Raw genomic sequence first — 19,942 nt, 5'->3', positions numbered from 1 at the left:
CATTATGAGACGTGTATTTATTCCAACAACCATCAAACCTCTCCTTGTCGTCTTGTATAGAACAAATGGGTCGTATCCTTCAGAGAACGGCCATCTCCACCAACATCAAAGAACGGCTGGACTTCTCCTGCGCTCTCTTTGGTCCTGATGGGGGTTTGGTGTCCAATGCCCCCCATATTCCGGTGCACTTAGGAGCCATGCAGGAAACCGTGCAGTTTCAGGTGAGGTCAGCGTACATGCGCGGCGCAGTGATGGCGCGGGCTGAATCGGTGGAGGTTGGAGATCATTCTGATCCTGATAGATGCCGTAATACAGAGCAGGGGCAGCATCCAAACACTGAGACGTCTATTGAGGGGTCTCCCCATCATGGCCGACCTGTGTGTTAATATAATGGGGTGCCGATCGGTAGTTATGGTCCCCGGTGGCTAACAATGGCCTCCACGGGTGTAACCTTAGTACAACACAGAATCTGATACGTTACTACTGCAGAGTGTTATCCTGCAAGACAAGAGATCAAGTCCCTGGTGGAACGGAGAAAAAATAAAAAGTTACATAAAATACGTAAATATGTAATGAATAAAGATTTGTGCAGTTTATTTATATTTCTTCTCACTTTAGATTAAAAATCTACAAGACAATCTGAAAGAAGGCGATGTGATCCTGAGCAACCACCCAAGTGCCGGGGGCAGTCACCTGCCGGACCTGACGGTTATCACACCAGTATGTATCTACCCCACCCAGCATCTTCTATGTGCTGCCATAAGACGTAGCTTACACTTTATATGGTTACTAGCCTCTGCACATGACTTCGTCTGCGGGTTGTTGTCGTCAATGATCCCCCTGAGCTCTGCTTGAGGAGAACTCTGTGACTTCTGGCTCCTTCATAGCTGTTGTTGTTTTAGAATTTTGCAACAAATTTTGCAAAATTTCTTTTCCCTGACATGTTTAAAAGTAGCAAACTGCCAAGGTGGAATAAAGGTGATTCCCCTCCAGTGTGTCAGCACTGCCTGGAGCAGATCAGATAATATGCAGATGCTTGTACACAATGGACTGAGGGTTAGCTGAGTGTTACATAGAGAGATAACAGACCTGGGACCTGAGATAAGCGGCTGCAGGAGCAGTGTAATATAGTATGTGACCATAAATCCAGAACAGTAGTGAAGCCATGTCATGTACCGGGATACAAAGTAGCTGATGTGTTACTCCAGGTTACAGAGTATCTATGGGACATGTAATATAGTATGTGACCATAAATCCAGAACAGTAGTGAAGCCATGTCATGTACCGGGATACAAAGTAGCTGATGTGTTACTGCAGGTTACAGAGTATCTATGGGACAAATCTCATCCAAATCCGCTCAGTGGTTTATGTGTGATTGAGGGACAAACATCCAAACTGTCACATGTATAATATTAATAGGATAGGATTTATATTATATTGTCCATGTCCCTCCGTCCCCCCCGGGCACATATTATGGGGTATTCCAAGTGTACAAAATAAAAAAAAAATCATGGAGACCCCCCTGAGCTCCTGTGTGACACCAGCCGACCATCCAGGACCTACAATCCCATTATGTTTTATTGTATTGTTTTTGTGTCACTTTTTGCAGTATTTCTGTAGGTCTTTGTCCTGTAGGTGTTCCGGGTAGAAACTCCACGACCTGTTTTCTTTGTGGCATCTCGAGGCCACCATGCTGACATCGGAGGCATCACCCCGGGCTCCATGCCACCACACTCCAAGTCCTTGAAGGAAGAAGGAGCTGTTTTTATCTCTTTTAAACTTGTGAAGGAAGGAACATTCCAAGAAGAAGGTGAGCGGACATGAGACAAAGCAATACAATTGTGCACCAGATTATTTCTGTATTCTGTAATGAGCTGAACTCATTATTCTGCTGATGTGATATTTAGATAGCTCTGTGCAGAACTGAACAAGCAGGGAATGCAACAATATAACTCAGCGTGTCTAGCGTATTAAAGTAATAAAAAAGTATATGTAACTCCATTAGCAGAACAGTGAGCGCAGCTCTGGAGTATAATACAGAATAAGTAATGTAATGTATGTACACAGTGTCTGCACCAGCAGAATAGTGAGCGCAGCTCTGGAATATAATACAGGATAAGTAATGTAATGTATGTACACAGTGACTGTACCAGCAGAATAGTGAGCGCAGCTCTGGAGTATAATACAGGATAAGTAATGTAATGTATGTACACAGTGTCTGCACCAGCAGAATAGTGAGCGCAGCTCTGGAATATAATACAGGATAAGTAATGTAATGTATGTATACAGTGACTGTACCAGCAGAATAGTGAGCGCAGCTCTGGAGTATAATACAGGATAAGTAATGTAATGTATGTACACAGTGACTGTACCAGCAGAATAGTGAGCGCAGCTCTGGAGTATAATAGAGGATAAGTAATGTAATGTATGTACACAGTGACTGTACCAGCAGAATAGTGAGCGCAGCTCTGGAGTATAATACAGGATAAGTAATGTATGTACACAGTGACTGCACCAGCAGAATAGTGAGCGCAGCTCTGGAGTATAATACAGGATAAGTAATGTGATGTATGTACACAGTGACTGCACCAGCAGAATAGTGAGCGCAGCTCTGGAGTATAATACAGGATAAGTAATGTAATGTATGTACACAGTGACTGTACCAGCAGAATAGTGAGCGCAGCTCTGGAGTATAATACAGGATAAGTAATGTATGTACACAGTGACTGCACCAGCAGAATAGTGAGCGCAGCTCTGGAGTATAATACAGGATAAGTAATGTAATGTATGCACACAGTGACTGTACCAGCAGAATAGTGAGCGCAGCTCTGGAGTATAATACAGGATAAGTAATGTAATGTATGTATACAGTGACTGTACCAGCAGAATAGTGAGCGCAGCTCTGCAGTATAATACAGGATAAGTAATGTAATGTATGTACACAGTGACTGTACCAGCAGAATAGTGAGCGCAGCTCTGGAGTATAATACAGGATAAGTAATGTAATGTATGTACACAGTGACTGCACCAGCAGAATGGTGAGCGCAGCTCTGGAGTATAATACAGGATAAGTAATGTAATGTATGCACACAGTGACTGTACCAGCAGAATAGTGAGCGCAGCTCTGGAGTATAATACAGGATAAGTAATGTAATGTATGTACACAGTGACTGTACCAGCAGAATAGTGAGCGCAGCTCTGGAGTATAATACAGGATAAGTAATGTAATGTATGTACACAGTGACTGCACCAGCAGAATAGTGAGCGCAGCTCTGGAGTATAATACAGGATAAGTAATGTAATGTATGTACACAGTGACTGTACCAGCAGAATGGTGAGCGCAGCTCTGGAGTATAATACAGGATAAGTAATGTAATGTATGTACACAGTGACTGCACCAGCAGAATGGTGAGCGCAGCTCTGGAGTATAATACAGGATAAGTAATGTAATGTATGTACACAGTGACTGTACCAGCAGAATAGTGAGTGCAGCTCTGGAGTATAATACAGGATAAGTAATGTAATGTATGTACACAGTGACTGTACCAGCAGAATAGTGAGCGCAGCTCTGGGGTATAATACAGGATAAGTAATGTAATGTATGTACACAGTGACTGTACCAGCAGAATAGTGAGCGCAGCTCTGGGGTATAATACAGGATAAGTAATGTAATGTATGTACACAGTGACTGTACCAGCAGAACAGTGAGCGCAGCTCTGGAGTATAATACAGGATAAGTAATGTAATGTATGTACACAGTGACTGTACCAGCAGAATAGTGAGCGCAGCTCTGGAGTATAATACAGGATAAGTAATGTAATGTATGCACACAGTGACTGTACCAGCAGAATAGTGAGCGCAGCTCTGGAGTATAATACAGGATAAGTAATGTAATGTATGTACACAGTGACTGTACCAGCAGAATAGTGAGCGCAGCTCTGGAGTATAATACAGGATAAGTAATGTAATGTATGTACACAGTGACTGTACCAGCAGAATAGTGAGCGCAGCTCTGGAGTATAATACAGGATAAGTAATGTAATGTATGTACACAGTGACTGTTCCAGCAGAATAGTGAGCGCAGCTCAGGAGTATAATACAGGATAAGTAATGTAATGTATGTACACAGTGACTGTACCAGCAGAATAGTGAGCGCAGCTCTGGAGTATAATACAGGATAAGTAATGTATGTACACAGTGACAGTACCAGCAGAATAGTGAGCGCAGCTCTGGAGTATAATACAGGATAAGTAATGTAATGTATGTACACAGTGACTGCACCAGCAGAATAGTGAGTGCAGCTCTGGAGTATAATACAGGATAAGTAATGTAATGTATGTACACAGTGACTGCACCATCAGAATAGTGAGCGCAGCTCTGGGGTATAATACAGGATAAGTAATGTAATGTATGTACACAGTGACTGCACCATCAGAATAGTGAGCGCAGCTCTGGAGTATAATACAGGATAAGTAATGTAATGTATGTACACAGTGACTGCACCAGCAGAATAGTGAGCGCAGCTCTGGAGTATAATACAGGATAAGTAATGTAATGTATGTACACAGTGACTGTACCAGCAGAATAGTGAGCGCAGCTCTGGAGTATAATACAGGATAAGTAATGTAATGTATGTACACAGTGACTGTACCAGCAGAATAGTGAGCGCTGCTCTGGGGTATAATACAGGATAAGTAATGTAATGTATGTACACAGTGACTGTACCAGCAGAATAGTGAGCGCAGCTCTGGAGTATAATACAGGATAAGTAATGTAATGTATGTACACAGTGACTGTACCAGCAGAATAGCGAGCGCAGCTCTGGAGTATAATACAGGATAAGTAATGTAATGTATGTACACAGTGACTGTACCAGCAGAATAGTGAGCGCTGCTCTGGGGTATAATACAGGATAAGTAATGTAATGTATGTACATAGTGACTGTACCAGCAGAATAGTGAGCACAGCTCTGGAGTATAATACAGGATAAGTAATGTAGTAATGTAATGTATGTACACAGTGACTGTACCAGCAGAATAGTGAGCGCTGCTCTGGGGTATAATACAGGATAAGTAATGTAATGTATGTACACAGTGACTGTACCAGCAGAATAGTGAGCGCAGCTCTGGAGTATAATACAGGATAAGTAATGTAATGTATGTACACAGTGACTGTTCCAGCAGAATAGTGAGCGCAGCTCTGGAGTATAATACAGGATAAGTAATGTAATGTATGTACACAGTGACTGTACCAGCAGAATAGTGAGCGCAGCTCTGGAGTATAATACAGGATAAGTAATGTATGTACACAGTGACAGTACCAGCAGAATAGTGAGCGCAGCTCTGGAGTATAATACAGGATAAGTAATGTAATGTATGTACACAGTGACTGCACCAGCAGAATAGTGAGTGCAGCTCTGGAGTATAATACAGGATAAGTAATGTAATGTATGTACACAGTGACTGTACCAGCAGAATAGTGAGTGCAGCTCTGGGGTATAATACAGGATAAGTAATGTAATGTATGTACACAGTGACTGTACCAGCAGAATAGTGAGCGCAGCTCTGGAGTATAATACAGGATAAGTAATGTAATGTATGTACACAGTGACTGCACCATCAGAATAGTGAGCGCAGCTCTGGGGTATAATACAGGATAAGTAATGTAATGTATGTACACAGTGACTGCACCATCAGAATAGTGAGCGTAGCTCTGGAGTATAATACAGGATAAGTAATGTAATGTATGTACACAGTGACTGCACCAGCAGAATAGTGAGCGCAGCTCTGGAGTATAATACAGGATAAGTAATGTAATGTATGTACACAGTGACTGTACCAGCAGAATAGTGAGCGCAGCTCTGGAGTATAATACAGGATAAGTAATGTAATGTATGTACACAGTGACTGTACCAGCAGAATAGTGAGCGCTGCTCTGGGGTATAATACAGGATAAGTAATGTAATGTATGTACACAGTGACTGTACCAGCAGAATAGTGAGCGCAGCTCTGGAGTATAATACAGGATAAGTAATGTAATGTATGTACACAGTGACTGTACCAGCAGAATAGCGAGCGCAGCTCTGGAGTATAATACAGGATAAGTAATGTAATGTATGTACACAGTGACTGTACCAGCAGAATAGTGAGCGCTGCTCTGGGGTATAATACAGGATAAGTAATGTAATGTATGTACATAGTGACTGTACCAGCTGAATAGTGAGCGCAGCTCTGGAGTATAATACAGGATAAGTAATGTAATGTATGTACACAGTGACTGTACCAGCAGAATAGTGAGCGCAGCTCTGGAGTATAATACAAGATCACTAATGTAATGTATGTACACAGTGACTGTACCAGCAGAATAGTGAGCGCAGCTCTGGAGTATAATACAGGATAATTAATGTATGTACACAGTGACAGTACCAGCAGAATAGTGAGCGCAGCTCTGGAGTATAATACAGGATAAGTAATGTAATGTATGTACACAGTGACTGCACCAGCAGAATAGTGAGCGCAGCTCTGGAGTATAATACAGGATAAGTAATGTAATGTATGTACACAGTGACTGTTCCAGCAGAATAGTGAGCGCAGCTCTGGAGTATAATACAGGATAAGTAATGTAATGTATGTACACAGTGACTGTACCAGCAGAATAGTGAGCGCAGCTCTGGAGTATAATACAGGATAAGTAATGTAATGTATGTACACAGTGACTGTACCAGCAGAATAGTGAGCGCAGCTCTGGAGTATAATACAGGATAAGTAATGTATGTACACAGTGACTGCACCAGCAGAATAGTGAGCGCAGCTCTGGAGTATAATACAGGATAAGTAATGTAATGTATGTACACAGTGACTGCACCAGCAGAATAGTGAGCGCAGCTCTGGAGTATAATACAGGATAAGTAATGTAATGTATGTACACAGTGACTGTACCAGCAGAATAGTGAGCGCAGCTCTGGAGTATAATACAGGATAAGTAATGTAATGTATGTACACAGTGACTGTACCAGCAGAATAGTGAGCGCAGCTCTGGAGTATAATACAGGATAAGTAATGTAATGTATGTACACAGTGACTGTACCAGCAGAATAGTGAGCGCAGCTCTGGAGTATAATACAGGATAAGTAATGTAATGTATGTACACAGTGACTGTACCAGCAGAATAGTGAGCGCAGCTCTGGAGTATAATACAGGATAAGTAATGTAATGTATGTACACAGTGACTGTACCAGCAGAATAGCGAGCGCAGCTCTGGAGTATAATACAGGATAAGTAATGTAATGTATGTACACAGAGACTGTACCAGCAGAATAGTGAGCGCTGCTCTGGGGTATAATACAGGATAAGTAATGTAATGTATGTACATAGTGACTGTACCAGCAGAATAGTGAGCACAGCTCTGGAGTATAATACAGGATAAGTAATGTAGTAATGTAATGTATGTACACAGTGACTGTACCAGCAGAATAGTGAGCGCTGCTCTGGGGTATAATACAGGATAAGTAATGTAATGTATGTACATAGTGACTGTACCAGCAGAATAGTGAGCGCAGCTCTGGAGTATAATACAGGATAAGTAATGTAATGTATGTACACAGTGACTGTACCAGCAGAATAGTGAGTGCAGCTCTGGAGTATAATACAGGATAAGTAATGTAATGTATGTACACAGTGACTGTACCAGCAGAACAGTGAGCGCAGCTCTGGAGTATAATACAGGATAAGTAATGTAATGTATGTACACAGTGACTGCACCAGCAGAATAGTGAGCGCAGCTCTGGAGTATAATACAGGATAAGTAATGTAATGTATGTACACAGTGACTGTACCAGCAGAACAGTGAGCGCAGCTCTGGAGTATAATACAGGATAAGTAATGTAATGTATGTACACAGTGACTGCACCAGCAGAATAGTGAGCGCAGCTCTGGAGTATAATACAGGATAAGTAATGTAATGTACGTACACAGTGACTGTACCAGCAGAATAGTGAGCGCAGCTCTGGAGTATAATACAGGATAAGTAATGTAATGTATGTACACAGTGACTGTACCAGCAGAATAGTGAGCGCAGCTCTGGGGTATAATACAGGATAAGTAATGTAATGTATGTACACAGTGACTGTACCAACAGAATAGTGAGCGCAGCTCTGGAGTATAATACAGGATAAGTAATGTAATGTATGTACACAGTGACTGCACCAGCAGAATAGTGAGCGCAGCTCTGGAGTATAATACAGGATAAGTAATGTAATGTATGTACACAGTGACTGTACCAGCAGAATAGTGAGCGCAGCTCTGGAGTATAATACAGGATAAGTAATGTAATGTATGTACACAGTGACTGCACCGACAGAATAGTGAGCGCAGCTCTGGGGTATAATACAGGATAAGTAATGTAATGTATGTACACAGTGACTGCACCAGCAGAATGGTGAGTGCAGCTCTGGAGTATAATACAGGATAAGTAATGTAATGTATGTACACAGTGACTGTACCAGCAGAATAGTGAGTGCAGCTCTGGAGTATAATACAGGATAAGTAATGTAATGTATGTACACAGTGACTGTACCAGCAGAATAGTGAGCGCAGCTCTGGGGTATAATACAGGATAAGTAATGTAATGTATGTACACAGTGACTGTACCAGCAGAATAGTGAGCGCAGCTCTGGGGTATAATACAGGATAAGTAATGTAATGTATGTACACAGTGACTGTACCAGCAGAACAGTGAGCGCAGCTCTGGAGTATAATACAGGATAAGTAATGTAATGTATGTACACAGTGACTGTACCAGCAGAATAGTGAGCGCAGCTCTGGAGTATAATACAGGATAAGTAATGTAATGTATGCACACAGTGACTGTACCAGCAGAATAGTGAGCGCAGCTCTGGAGTATAATACAGGATAAGTAATGTAATGTATGTACACAGTGACTGTACCAGCAGAATAGTGAGCGCAGCTCTGGAGTATAATACAGGATAAGTAATGTAATGTATGTACACAGTGACTGTACCAGCAGAATAGTGAGCGCAGCTCTGGAGTATAATACAGGATAAGTAATGTAATGTATGTACACAGTGACTGTTCCAGCAGAATAGTGAGCGCAGCTCAGGAGTATAATACAGGATAAGTAATGTAATGTATGTACACAGTGACTGTACCAGCAGAATAGTGAGCGCAGCTCTGGAGTATAATACAGGATAAGTAATGTATGTACACAGTGACAGTACCAGCAGAATAGTGAGCGCAGCTCTGGAGTATAATACAGGATAAGTAATGTAATGTATGTACACAGTGACTGCACCAGCAGAATAGTGAGTGCAGCTCTGGAGTATAATACAGGATAAGTAATGTAATGTATGTACACAGTGACTGCACCATCAGAATAGTGAGCGCAGCTCTGGGGTATAATACAGGATAAGTAATGTAATGTATGTACACAGTGACTGCACCATCAGAATAGTGAGCGCAGCTCTGGAGTATAATACAGGATAAGTAATGTAATGTATGTACACAGTGACTGCACCAGCAGAATAGTGAGCGCAGCTCTGGAGTATAATACAGGATAAGTAATGTAATGTATGTACACAGTGACTGTACCAGCAGAATAGTGAGCGCAGCTCTGGAGTATAATACAGGATAAGTAATGTAATGTATGTACACAGTGACTGTACCAGCAGAATAGTGAGCGCTGCTCTGGGGTATAATACAGGATAAGTAATGTAATGTATGTACACAGTGACTGTACCAGCAGAATAGTGAGCGCAGCTCTGGAGTATAATACAGGATAAGTAATGTAATGTATGTACACAGTGACTGTACCAGCAGAATAGCGAGCGCAGCTCTGGAGTATAATACAGGATAAGTAATGTAATGTATGTACACAGTGACTGTACCAGCAGAATAGTGAGCGCTGCTCTGGGGTATAATACAGGATAAGTAATGTAATGTATGTACACAGTGACTGCACCAGCAGAATAGTGAGCGCAGCTCTGGAGTATAATACAGGATAAGTAATGTAATGTATGTACACAGTGACTGTTCCAGCAGAATAGTGAGCGCAGCTCTGGAGTATAATACAGGATAAGTAATGTAATGTATGTACACAGTGACTGTACCAGCAGAATAGTGAGCGCAGCTCTGGAGTATAATACAGGATAAGTAATGTAGTAATGTAATGTATGTACACAGTGACTGTACCAGCAGAATAGTGAGCGCTGCTCTGGGGTATAATACAGGATAAGTAATGTAATGTATGTACACAGTGACTGTACCAGCAGAATAGTGAGCGCAGCTCTGGAGTATAATACAGGATAAGTAATGTAATGTATGTACACAGTGACTGTTCCAGCAGAATAGTGAGCGCAGCTCTGGAGTATAATACAGGATAAGTAATGTAGTAATGTAATGTATGTACACAGTGACTGTACCAGCAGAATAGTGAGCGCTGCTCTGGGGTATAATACAGGATAAGTAATGTAATGTATGTACACAGTGACTGTACCAGCAGAATAGTGAGCGCAGCTCTGGAGTATAATACAGGATAAGTAATGTAATGTATGTACACAGTGACTGTTCCAGCAGAATAGTGAGCGCAGCTCTGGAGTATAATACAGGATAAGTAATGTAATGTATGTACACAGTGACTGTACCAGCAGAATAGTGAGCGCAGCTCTGGAGTATAATACAGGATAAGTAATGTATGTACACAGTGACAGTACCAGCAGAATAGTGAGCGCAGCTCTGGAGTATAATACAGGATAAGTAATGTAATGTATGTACACAGTGACTGCACCAGCAGAATAGTGAGTGCAGCTCTGGAGTATAATACAGGATAAGTAATGTAATGTATGTACACAGTGACTGTACCAGCAGAATAGTGAGCGCAGCTCTGGGGTATAATACAGGATAAGTAATGTAATGTATGTACACAGTGACTGTACCAGCAGAATAGTGAGCGCAGCTCTGGAGTATAATACAGGATAAGTAATGTAATGTATGTACACAGTGACTGTACCAGCAGAATAGTGAGCGCAGCTCTGGAGTATAATACAGGATAAGTAATGTAATGTATGTACACAGTGACTGCACCATCAGAATAGTGAGCGCAGCTCTGGGGTATAATACAGGATAAGTAATGTAATGTATGTACACAGTGACTGCACCATCAGAATAGTGAGCGTAGCTCTGGAGTATAATACAGGATAAGTAATGTAATGTATGTACAAAGTGACTGTACCAGCAGAATAGTGAGCGCAGCTCTGGAGTATAATACAGGATAAGTAATGTAATGTATGTACACAGTGACTGTACCAGCAGAATAGTGAGCGCAGCTCTGGAGTATAATACAGGATAAGTAATGTAATGTATGTACACAGTGACTGTAGCAGCAGAATAGCGAGCGCAGCTCTGGAGTATAATACAGGATAAGTAATGTAATGTATGTACACAGTGACTGTACCAGCAGAATAGTGAGCGCAGCTCTGGAGTATAATACAGGATAAGTAATGTAATGTATGTACACAGTGACTGTTCCAGCAGAATAGTGAGCGCAGCTCTGGAGTATAATACAGGATAAGTAATGTAATGTATGTACACAGTGACTGCACCAGCAGAATAGTGAGCGCAGCTCTGGAGTATAATACAGGATAAGTAATGTAATGTATGTACATAGTGACTGTACCAGCAGAATAGTGAGCGCAGCTCTGGAGTATAATACAGGATAAGTAATGTAATGTATGTACAAAGTGACTGTACCAGCAGAATAGTGAGCGCAGCTCTGGAGTATAATACAGGATAAGTAATGTAATGTATGTACACAGTGACTGTACCAGCAGAATAGTGAGCGCAGCTCTGGAGTATAATACAGGATAAGTAATGTAATGTATGTACACAGTGACTGTAGCAGCAGAATAGCGAGCGCAGCTCTGGAGTATAATACAGGATAAGTAATGTAATGTATGTACACAGTGACTGTACCAGCAGAATAGTGAGCGCTGCTCTGGGGTATAATACAGGATAAGTAATGTAATGTATGTACATAGTGACTGCACCAGCAGAACAGTGAGCGCAGCTCTGGAGTATAATACAGGATAAGTAATGTAATGTATGTACACAGTGACCAGCAGAATAGTGAGCGCAGCTCTGGAGTATAATACAGGATAAGTAATGTAATGTATGTACATAGTGACTGTACCAGCAGAATAGTGAGCGCAGCTCTGGAGTATAATACAGGATAAGTAATGTAATGTATGTACACAGTGACTGCACCAGCAGAATAGTGAGTGCAGCTCTGGAGTATAATACAGGATAAGTAATGTAATGTATGTACACAGTGACTGTACCAGCAGAATAGTGAGCGCAGCTCTGGAGTATAATACAGGATAAGTAATGTATGTACACAGTGACAGTACCAGCAGAATAGTGAGCGCAGCTCTGGAGTATAATACAGGATAAGTAATGTAATGTATGTACACAGTGACTGCACCAGCAGAATAGTGAGTGCAGCTCTGGAGTATAATACAGGATAAGTAATGTAATGTATGTACACAGTGACTGCACCATCAGAATAGTGAGCGCAGCTCTGGGGTATAATACAGGATAAGTAATGTAATGTATGTACACAGTGACTGCACCATCAGAATAGTGAGCGCAGCTCTGGAGTATAATACAGGATAAGTAATGTAATGTATGTACACAGTGACTGCACCAGCAGAATAGTGAGCGCAGCTCTGGAGTATAATACAGGATAAGTAATGTAATGTATGTACACAGTGACTGTACCAGCAGAATAGTGAGCGCAGCTCTGGAGTATAATACAGGATAAGTAATGTAATGTATGTACACAGTGACTGTACCAGCAGAATAGTGAGCGCTGCTCTGGGGTATAATACAGGATAAGTAATGTAATGTATGTACACAGTGACTGTACCAGCAGAATAGTGAGCGCAGCTCTGGAGTATAATACAGGATAAGTAATGTAATGTATGTACACAGTGACTGTACCAGCAGAATAGCGAGCGCAGCTCTGGAGTATAATACAGGATAAGTAATGTAATGTATGTACACAGTGACTGTACCAGCAGAATAGTGAGCGCTGCTCTGGGGTATAATACAGGATAAGTAATGTAATGTATGTACACAGTGACTGCACCAGCAGAATAGTGAGCGCAGCTCTGGAGTATAATACAGGATAAGTAATGTAATGTATGTACACAGTGACTGTTCCAGCAGAATAGTGAGCGCAGCTCTGGAGTATAATACAGGATAAGTAATGTAATGTATGTACACAGTGACTGTACCAGCAGAATAGTGAGCGCAGCTCTGGAGTATAATACAGGATAAGTAATGTAGTAATGTAATGTATGTACACAGTGACTGTACCAGCAGAATAGTGAGCGCTGCTCTGGGGTATAATACAGGATAAGTAATGTAATGTATGTACACAGTGACTGTACCAGCAGAATAGTGAGCGCAGCTCTGGAGTATAATACAGGATAAGTAATGTAATGTATGTACACAGTGACTGTTCCAGCAGAATAGTGAGCGCAGCTCTGGAGTATAATACAGGATAAGTAATGTAGTAATGTAATGTATGTACACAGTGACTGTACCAGCAGAATAGTGAGCGCTGCTCTGGGGTATAATACAGGATAAGTAATGTAATGTATGTACACAGTGACTGTACCAGCAGAATAGTGAGCGCAGCTCTGGAGTATAATACAGGATAAGTAATGTAATGTATGTACACAGTGACTGTTCCAGCAGAATAGTGAGCGCAGCTCTGGAGTATAATACAGGATAAGTAATGTAATGTATGTACACAGTGACTGTACCAGCAGAATAGTGAGCGCAGCTCTGGAGTATAATACAGGATAAGTAATGTATGTACACAGTGACAGTACCAGCAGAATAGTGAGCGCAGCTCTGGAGTATAATACAGGATAAGTAATGTAATGTATGTACACAGTGACTGCACCAGCAGAATAGTGAGTGCAGCTCTGGAGTATAATACAGGATAAGTAATGTAATGTATGTACACAGTGACTGTACCAGCAGAATAGTGAGCGCAGCTCTGGGGTATAATACAGGATAAGTAATGTAATGTATGTACACAGTGACTGTACCAGCAGAATAGTGAGCGCAGCTCTGGAGTATAATACAGGATAAGTAATGTAATGTATGTACACAGTGACTGTACCAGCAGAATAGTGAGCGCAGCTCTGGAGTATAATACAGGATAAGTAATGTAATGTATGTACACAGTGACTGCACCATCAGAATAGTGAGCGCAGCTCTGGGGTATAATACAGGATAAGTAATGTAATGTATGTACACAGTGACTGCACCATCAGAATAGTGAGCGTAGCTCTGGAGTATAATACAGGATAAGTAATGTAATGTATGTACACAGTGACTGCACCAGCAGAATAGTGAGCGCAGCTCTGGAGTATAATACAGGATAAGTAATGTAATGTATGTACACAGTGACTGTACCAGCAGAATAGTGAGCGCAGCTCTGGAGTATAATACAGGATAAGTAATGTAATGTATGTACACAGTGACTGTACCAGCAGAATAGTGAGCGCTGCTCTGGGGTATAATACAGGATAAGTAATGTAATGTATGTACACAGTGACTGTACCAGCAGAATAGTGAGCGCAGCTCTGGAGTATAATACAGGATAAGTAATGTAATGTATGTACACAGTGACTGTACCAGCAGAATAGCGAGCGCAGCTCTGGAGTATAATACAGGATAAGTAATGTAATGTATGTACACAGTGACTGTACCAGCAGAATAGTGAGCGCTGCTCTGGGGTATAATACAGGATAAGTAATGTAATGTATGTACATAGTGACTGTACCAGCTGAATAGTGAGCGCAGCTCTGGAGTATAATACAGGATAAGTAATGTAATGTATGTACACAGTGACTGTACCAGCAGAATAGTGAGCGCAGCTCTGGAGTATAATACAAGATCACTAATGTAATGTATGTACACAGTGACTGTACCAGCAGAATAGTGAGCGCAGCTCTGGAGTATAATACAGGATAATTAATGTATGTACACAGTGACAGTACCAGCAGAATAGTGAGCGCAGCTCTGGAGTATAATACAGGATAAGTAATGTAATGTATGTACACAGTGACTGTACCAGCAGAATAGTGAGCGCAGCTCTGGAGTATAATACAGGATAAGTAATGTAATGTATGTACACAGTGACTGTTCCAGCAGAATAGTGAGCGCAGCTCTGGAGTATAATACAGGATAAGTAATGTAATGTATGTACACAGTGACTGTACCAGCAGAATAGTGAGCGCAGCTCTGGAGTATAATACAGGATAAGTAATGTAATGTATGTACACAGTGACTGTACCAGCAGAATAGTGAGCGCAGCTCTGGAGTATAATACAGGATAAGTAATGTATGTACACAGTGACTGCACCAGCAGAATAGTGAGCGCAGCTCTGGAGTATAATACAGGATAAGTAATGTAATGTATGTACACAGTGACTGCACCAGCAGAATAGTGAGCGCAGCTCTGGAGTATAATACAGGATAAGTAATGTAATGTATGTACACAGTGACTGTACCAGCAGAATAGTGAGCGCAGCTCTGGAGTATAATACAGGATAAGTAATGTAATGTATGTACACAGTGACTGTACCAGCAGAATAGTGAGCGCAGCTCTGGAGTATAATACAGGATAAGTAATGTAATGTATGTACACAGTGACTGTACCAGCAGAATAGTGAGCGCAGCTCTGGAGTATAATACAGGATAAGTAATGTAATGTATGTACACAGTGACTGTACCAGCAGAATAGTGAGCGCAGCTCTGGAGTATAATACAGGATAAGTAATGTAATGTATGTACACAGTGACTGTACCAGCAGAATAGCGAGCGCAGCTCTGGAGTATAATACAGGATAAGTAATGTAATGTATGTACACAGAGACTGTACCAGCAGAATAGTGAGCGCTGCTCTGGGGTATAATACAGGATAAGTAATGTAATGTATGTACATAGTGACTGTACCAGCAGAATAGTGAGCACAGCTCTGGAGTATAATACAGGATAAGTAATGTAGTAATGTAATGTATGTACACAGTGACTGCACCAGCAGAATAGTGAGCGCAGCTCTGGAGTATAATACAGGATAAGTAATGTAATGTATGTACACAGTGACTGTACCAGCAGAACAGTGAGCGCAGCTCTGGAGTATAATACAGGATAAGTAATGTAATGTATGTACACAGTGTCTGCACCAGCAGAATAGTGAGCGCAGCTCTGGAGTATAATACAGGATAAGTAATGTAATGTACGTACACAGTGACTGTACCAGCAGAATAGTGAGCGCAGCTCTGGAGTATAATACAGGATAAGTAATGTAATGTATGTACACAGTGACTGTACCAGCAGAATAGTGAGCGCAGCTCTGGGGTATAATACAGGATAAGTAATGTAATGTATGTACACAGTGACTGTACCAACAGAATAGTGAGCGCAGCTCTGGAGTATAATACAGGATAAGTAATGTAATGTATGTACACAGTGACTGCACCAGCAGAATAGTGAGCGCAGCTCTGGAGTATAATACAGGATAAGTAATGTAATGTATGTACACAGTGACTGTTCCAGCAGAATAGTGAGCGCAGCTCTGGAGTATAATAGAGGATAAGTAATGTAATGTATGTACACAGTGACTGTACCAGCAGAATAGTGAGCGCAGCTCTGGAGTATAATACAGGATAAGTAATGTATGTACACAGTGACTGTACCAGCAGAATAGTGAGCTCTGGAGTATAATACAGGATAAGTAATGTAATGTATGTACACAGTGACTGTACCAGCAGAATAGTGAGCGCAGCTCTGGGGTATAATATAGGATAAGTAATGTAATGTATGTACACAGTGACTGTACCAGCAGAATAGTGAGCGCAGCTCTGGAGTATAATACAGGATAAGTAATGTAATGTATGTACACAGTGACTGCACCAGCAGAATAGTGAGCGCAGCTCTGGAGTATAATACAGGATAAGTAATGTAATGTATGTACATAGTGACTGTACCAGCAGAATAGTGAGCGCAGCTCTGGAGTATAATACAGGATAAGTAATGTAATGTATGTACAAAGTGACTGTACCAGCAGAATAGTGAGCGCAGCTCTGGAGTATAATACAGGATAAGTAATGTAATGTATGTACACAGTGACTGTACCAGCAGAATAGTGAGCGCAGCTCTGGAGTATAATACAGGATAAGTAATGTAATGTATGTACACAGTGACTGTAGCAGCAGAATAGCGAGCGCAGCTCTGGAGTATAATACAGGATAAGTAATGTAATGTATGTACACAGTGACTGTACCAGCAGAATAGTGAGCGCTGCTCTGGGGTATAATACAGGATAAGTAATGTAATGTATGTACATAGTGACTGCACCAGCAGAACAGTGAGCGCAGCTCTGGAGTATAATACAGGATAAGTAATGTAATGTATGTACACAGTGACCAGCAGAATAGTGAGCGCAGCTCTGGAGTATAATACAGGATAAGTAATGTAATGTATGTACATAGTGACTGTACCAGCAGAATAGTGAGCGCAGCTCTGGAGTATAATACAGGATAAGTAATGTAATGTATGTACACAGTGACTGCACCAGCAGAATAGTGAGTGCAGCTCTGGAGTATAATACAGGATAAGTAATGTAATGTATGTACACAGTGACTGTACCAGCAGAATAGTGAGCGCAGCTCTGGAGTATAATACAGGATAAGTAATGTAATGTATTTATAAAGTGATTTTTATTTTTTTTTTAAATGTATTTCAGAGGTGTGTGTGTAATACAAGTTGGTTAATTATTCACTAATATGTGTATTTGGGGTTCTTTATTTATTTTTTTTTTTTTTAAAATATATCTTGAATATTCCCTCTTTCTTACTTTCATTTGTCCTTACAGCGGTCACTGAGGCTTTAATGGCCCCAGGACTAATACCTGGCAGCAGTGGGACCCGTAATCTCCATGATAACTTATCAGACCTGCGAGCACAGGTGGCCGCCAATCAGAAGGGCATCCAGTTGGTAAATGAGTTAATTGATTTCTATGGACTTGAAGTGGTGCAGGCATACATGGCACATATCCAGGTCAGTAGTAGTATTATTCATTCTGCAATATTTACTAAACTATAACTCTACCTGTCATATTACTGACATTATACAATATAACATTAGTTTATTACACTACTACTATAATACTACCTCCTATGTACAAGAATATAACTACTATAATACTACTCCTATGTACAAGAATATAACTACTATAATACTACTCCTATGTACAAGAATATAACTACTATAATACTACTCCTATGTACAAGGATATAACTACTATAATACTACTCCTATGTACAAGAATATAACTACTATAATACTACTCCTATGGATAAGAATATAACTACTATAATACTACCTCCTATGTACAAGAATATAACTACTATAATACTGCTCCTATGTACAAGAATATAACTACTATAATACTGCTCCTATGTACAAGAATATAACTACTATAATACTACTCCTATGTACAAGAATATATCTACTATAATACTACTCCTATGTACAAGAATATAACTACTATAATACTGCTCCTATGTACAAGAATATAACTACTATAATACTGCTACTATGTACAAGAATATAACTACTATAATACTACTCCTATGTACAAGAATATAACTACTATAATACTACTCCTATGTACAAGAATATAAGTACTATAATACTGCTACTATGTACAAGAATATAACTACTATAATACTACCTCCTATGTACAAGAATATAACTACTATAATACTACTCCTATGTACAGGAATATAACTACTATAATACTACTCCTATGTACAGGAATATAACTACTATAATACTACTCCTATGTACAAGAATATAACTACTATAATACTACTCCTATGTACAAGAATATAACTACTATAATACTACCTCCTATGTACAAGAATATAACTACTATAATACTACCTCCTATGTACAAGAATATAACTACTATAATACTACTCCTATGTACAAGAATATAACTACTATAATACTGCTCCTATGTACAAGAATATAACTACTATAATACTACTCCTATGTACAAGAATATAACTACTATAATACTACTCCTATGTACAAGAATATAACTACTATAATACTACTCCTATGTACAAGAATATATCTACTATAATACTACTCCTATGTACAAGAATATAACTACTATAATACTACTCCTATGTACAAGAATATAACTACTATAATACTACTCCTATGTACAAGAATATAACTACTATAATACTACCTCCTATGTACAAGAATATAACTACTATAATACTGCTCCTATGTACAAGAATATAACTACTATAATACTACTCCTATGTACAAGAATATAACTACTATAATACTGCTCCTATGTACAAGAATATAACTACTATAATACTGCTACTATGTACAAGAATGTAACTACTATAATACTACCTCCTATATACAAGAATATAACTACTATAATACTGCTCCTATGTACAAGAATATAACTACTATAATACTACCTCCTATGTACAAGAATATAACTACTATAATACTACTCCTATGTACAAGAATAAAACTACTATAATACTACCTCCTATGTACAAGAATATAACTACTATAATACTACTCCTATGTACAAGAATATAACTACTATAATACTACTCCTATGTACAAGAATATATCTACTATAATACTACCTCCTATGTACAAGAATATAACTACTATAATACTACTCCTATGTACAAGAATATAACTACTATAATACTACTCCTATGTACAAGAATATAACTACTATAATACTACCTCCTATGTACAAGAATATAACTACTATAATACTACTCCTATGTACAAGAATATAAC

The 19,942-nt window shown here is 39.9% G+C and overlaps 1 protein-coding gene across 1 annotated transcript in view; it reads left to right on the top strand.

Annotated features, from left to right (window-relative positions):
* Positions 1–19,942, top strand: part of LOC142200029 (5-oxoprolinase-like) — a 65,592-nt gene that overhangs the window by 14,287 nt on the left and 31,363 nt on the right. Inside the window, exons 18-21 of the mRNA XM_075270029.1 lie at positions 61–221; positions 619–720; positions 1,636–1,810; positions 17,967–18,151. Coding sequence (XP_075126130.1) covers positions 61–221; positions 619–720; positions 1,636–1,810; positions 17,967–18,151 — 623 coding nt within the window. The remainder of the gene's footprint in view (positions 1–60; positions 222–618; positions 721–1,635; positions 1,811–17,966; positions 18,152–19,942) is intronic.

Source organism: Leptodactylus fuscus, chromosome 4, assembly GCF_031893055.1.
Source record: "Leptodactylus fuscus isolate aLepFus1 chromosome 4, aLepFus1.hap2, whole genome shotgun sequence".
Taxonomy (NCBI): Eukaryota; Metazoa; Chordata; class Amphibia; order Anura; family Leptodactylidae; genus Leptodactylus; species Leptodactylus fuscus.
Note: the sequence above shows the minus strand (reverse complement) of the source record. Positions and strands in the feature narration are given on the sequence as shown.